The following is a 3,108-nucleotide window of genomic DNA, read 5'->3' as shown; positions in this document are numbered from 1 at the left end:
CATTACAGAATACATCTGGTAAATAGATGTAAGGTAATTTGACTATAACAGTGGCATAGCCTGAATTTTAATGTTGATGGGCATCTTAAAATGAGCGGGCATGTATATTATTACACGTAGGCCATAATGTCTGTATTAAATGTGCGCATTTTCAAGTGTTTGTGGACTGCGTGTGGAAACTAAAAAGCATTGTGCTTACAATCCGTGTATCATTCGTTCTTTTCATATTCAATTGAGATTTCAAAATCGGAAAATGAAAAAATGGTTCCTTATTTCGTTATTCGTTTACGAATCTGATACCAAAAAACGAATAACGAGTCATTTCTCGTACTTTCGATTTAATGCTCAGATCAAAAATAGGAAATTAGGAAACGGGCCACAGGACCGATTTTGATTTTGATATTTAATTTGTTCGATTTGTGTGAACCGGAAGTTACGGTCTTCTTCGTGTGTTGCACTTGGAAGTTTCCAAGTTTTTTTTATATACTGTCTATGGACGTTTCCCGCAATTTGGAAAACAGTTAGACGAGGCCTGGAAAACATCAATTATGCAGTGATTGTAAGTTAATGACTCAGTATTTCTTAAGTAATTTCGTATTGACACCATGGCCGCACTGGAACCATATGCTGATTTAATTAAAGATTTATTTGAAACTGGCAAGACACATGTAGAGATTTCCACAACGCTGCAGCAGATGGGTGTCCAGCGATGTTCTGAAATAAGTGTGAGAAGATTCTGTGTTCAGCACAACCTTAAGTGAAAAAGACATGTATCGGACACAGAACTGGAGAGGGCTGTGGTTGGATCAATATATGAAGTAAGTTTTTTTTTTTAGGTTTTCACATTTTATATCCTGCCCGTCTTTCAAATGTTGTAGCGAATAACTGTATTTTTCTTAACAGACGGGCCCATCTTATGGCCGCAAGTTCATGACTGGATATCTGTCTTCAATGGGAGTGCATGCAGGAGAATGTCGAGTTGGGAAAATCCTCAGAGAGATTCATCAGCCATACCACGAATTCCGACGTCAGGCAAGTTATATGCTAAGAATGAAGTAGGCCTACAGTACATGATGTTGCATGCATATAAGAATTTCTTTGATGTAGAAATGGTTCGTGAATATTCTGGGCTCAAAATATAAAACATGTCTTCAGGGTGCTCGTAATCTAAATCCCATCCCGTATCATGCGGAATATATGGGCCATAAAATTCACATGGACCAAAACGAGAAGCTTGTGATGTTTGGAGTGACACACGTCGTGGCAGTTGATGGCTACAGCGGCAAAATTGTTGCCAATGCCACCATGCCAGTGAAAAACAACCTTGTGATTTATGAGGAAGTTTACAGGTACAGTAAATACATTTAGAACCAATGTTTTTGTCATAATATTTTCTGTGCAATGTATATTCTCTTTTCATTGGATGTAATTTTCTTATTGGATCAGTTAAGTTCAGTGCAGCCCTTTGCACATGTACACATTGTTTTATCTCAGATCTGCAGTGGTTAACCATGGGATGTGGGACCAACTCAGGGTCGACCATGGCAGGGAGTTTTACATGTGCTTGTACATGCAAGAGATGCTGTCAAGACATAGACACAACCCTAGCAGGCCACCATACCTTCAAACAACATCAACAAGGGTGAGGTTTTTGTAATACGGACTAACAGTACAACTAATATAATCAAATGCTTTTTTTATTCTAACAAATAAGGAGTGAAAGCATTTAAAATTGGAATTAATTTCCCAACTAATCTATTACATTTTCATTCCATCTGAAATCGTGTTTTGTGTTCAACAGAATCTTCGAGTGGAAAGGATTTGGCCCGAGGTGAACAATCGCGTTAACTACCCATTGAAACAGGCCCTGGTACACCTGCTGGACCAAGAAGTCCTCAACATGGAGGACAATATGACTAAATTCTGCATTTCAAACCTGACATGTCAATTAAGCCAAATTGGACTAGGCAGAGTGGTGCAATCGTGGAATGCACACAGGATCCCAGGTATGCTAAACTGAATATGTACAACCCTTTGAAGCAGTTATTTTTTCACACGCCAACCACATACAGCATAAATGGCATTGCTTTGTTAGTTATTTGTTTCCTTGTTTTAGGACGTGGGATACCCAATGAACTTGCAGCAGGTGGCTGTCCAGCTAAAATCTCTGAAGAGCTGCTGCCCAATGCCTCTGTTGTGGCAAACATGTATGAGCAAGAGTTTGGATCCTCGCTAACTTGGGTGTCAGTTTTTGGAACTGACCCATTTTCATCTGAGGAGGATAGATGTCATGCAGAACAAGACTTTGCAGAAAACTACCCTGACATCTCTCTTCTTTTTAATCATGTGGTAAATAATGACTATACACCTTTCCAAGATGCCTTGTTGTACCTCATAAATGTCACCCAAAGATATGTCTGAAAACAGTAACTGAAATGCAGTGGTGTTGTTAAGTAGCTAGGAAAACAGACTGTGTTATGCTCTTTGACAGTCACCCGTTTACTTCCTCTGAACAAGATGAAACTCTCCATGATGGTTTTGAAGGCTAACGTTTGGTTAAACTCTAAACTGAAGAAATGAATCAAGCTAACGAGACAATAACTTCCGGTTCACACAAATCGGACAAATTAAATATCAAAATCTAAATCGGTCCGTGGCCCGTTATTTCATTTCCTATTTTTGATCTGAGCATTAAATCGAAAGTACGAGAAATGACTCGTTATTCGTTTTTTGGTATCAGATTCGTAAACGAATAACGAAATAAGTTATTTTGAAATCTCAATTGAATATGAAAAGAACGAATGATACACGGATTGCTTACACTATACCAGTTAACTTTACTGCCTGAAAGGCTAACATGGAGGCGCCGATGTGATTACTAGCACCTAAACATTTCGAATAATTTTTTTTTTTTTACTCATACAGACAAGAATAATTACAGCGTATTAAAAACAGCGCGTTGCTATGGACGCAGCAGGATTCTAACCAGAGACGGAACGGACTATTTTCTTTAGAGGAAGCAAAACAATCGTTTTTAAATCAATAAATTCCTTTTGAAATCAATATTTTGTGTCAAATTATTGATTTATTTGGTAGGTAGCCATGTAA

The 3,108-nt window shown here is 38.2% G+C and overlaps 1 protein-coding gene across 4 annotated transcripts; it reads left to right on the top strand.

The window, feature by feature from the left end:
* The first annotated feature begins 413 nt into the window (after positions 1-413).
* Positions 414-2,468, top strand: LOC114839309. 4 transcript variants are annotated; one of them, XM_034287462.1, is made up of 7 exons: positions 414-559; positions 663-818; positions 904-1,032; positions 1,156-1,349; positions 1,495-1,642; positions 1,802-2,006; positions 2,117-2,468. In XM_034287462.1, exons 3-7 carry the CDS (start codon positions 931-933, stop codon positions 2,419-2,421), a joined length of 954 nt encoding a protein of 317 aa, XP_034143353.1. In that variant the 5' UTR covers positions 414-559; positions 663-818; positions 904-930; the 3' UTR covers positions 2,422-2,468. The 4 variants fall into 4 exon arrangements, with proteins under 4 accessions (XP_034143353.1, XP_034143352.1, XP_034143354.1 ...); XM_034287461.1 differs by having other exon boundaries at positions 414-818; XM_034287463.1 differs by having other exon boundaries at positions 414-818; positions 904-1,055.
* The last annotated feature ends 640 nt before the right edge of the window (positions 2,469-3,108 follow it).

This window comes from Esox lucius, chromosome 17, assembly GCF_011004845.1.
Source record: "Esox lucius isolate fEsoLuc1 chromosome 17, fEsoLuc1.pri, whole genome shotgun sequence".
Lineage (NCBI taxonomy): Eukaryota > Metazoa > Chordata > Actinopteri > Esociformes > Esocidae > Esox > Esox lucius.
Note: the sequence above shows the minus strand (reverse complement) of the source record. Positions and strands in the feature narration are given on the sequence as shown.

Excerpts from the sequence above, each read along its gene's own strand:
- LOC114839309 (XM_034287462.1), top strand. The coding sequence starts at position 931 with ATGACTGGATATCTGTCTTCAATGGGAGTGCATGCAGGAGAATGTCGA. Across the intron at positions 1,033-1,155 it reads ACCACGAATTCCGACGTCAG|GGTGCTCGTAATCTAAATCC; the intron begins GCAAGTTATATG and ends ACATGTCTTCAG. Across the intron at positions 1,643-1,801 it reads TTCAAACAACATCAACAAGG|AATCTTCGAGTGGAAAGGAT; the intron begins GTGAGGTTTTTG and ends TGTGTTCAACAG.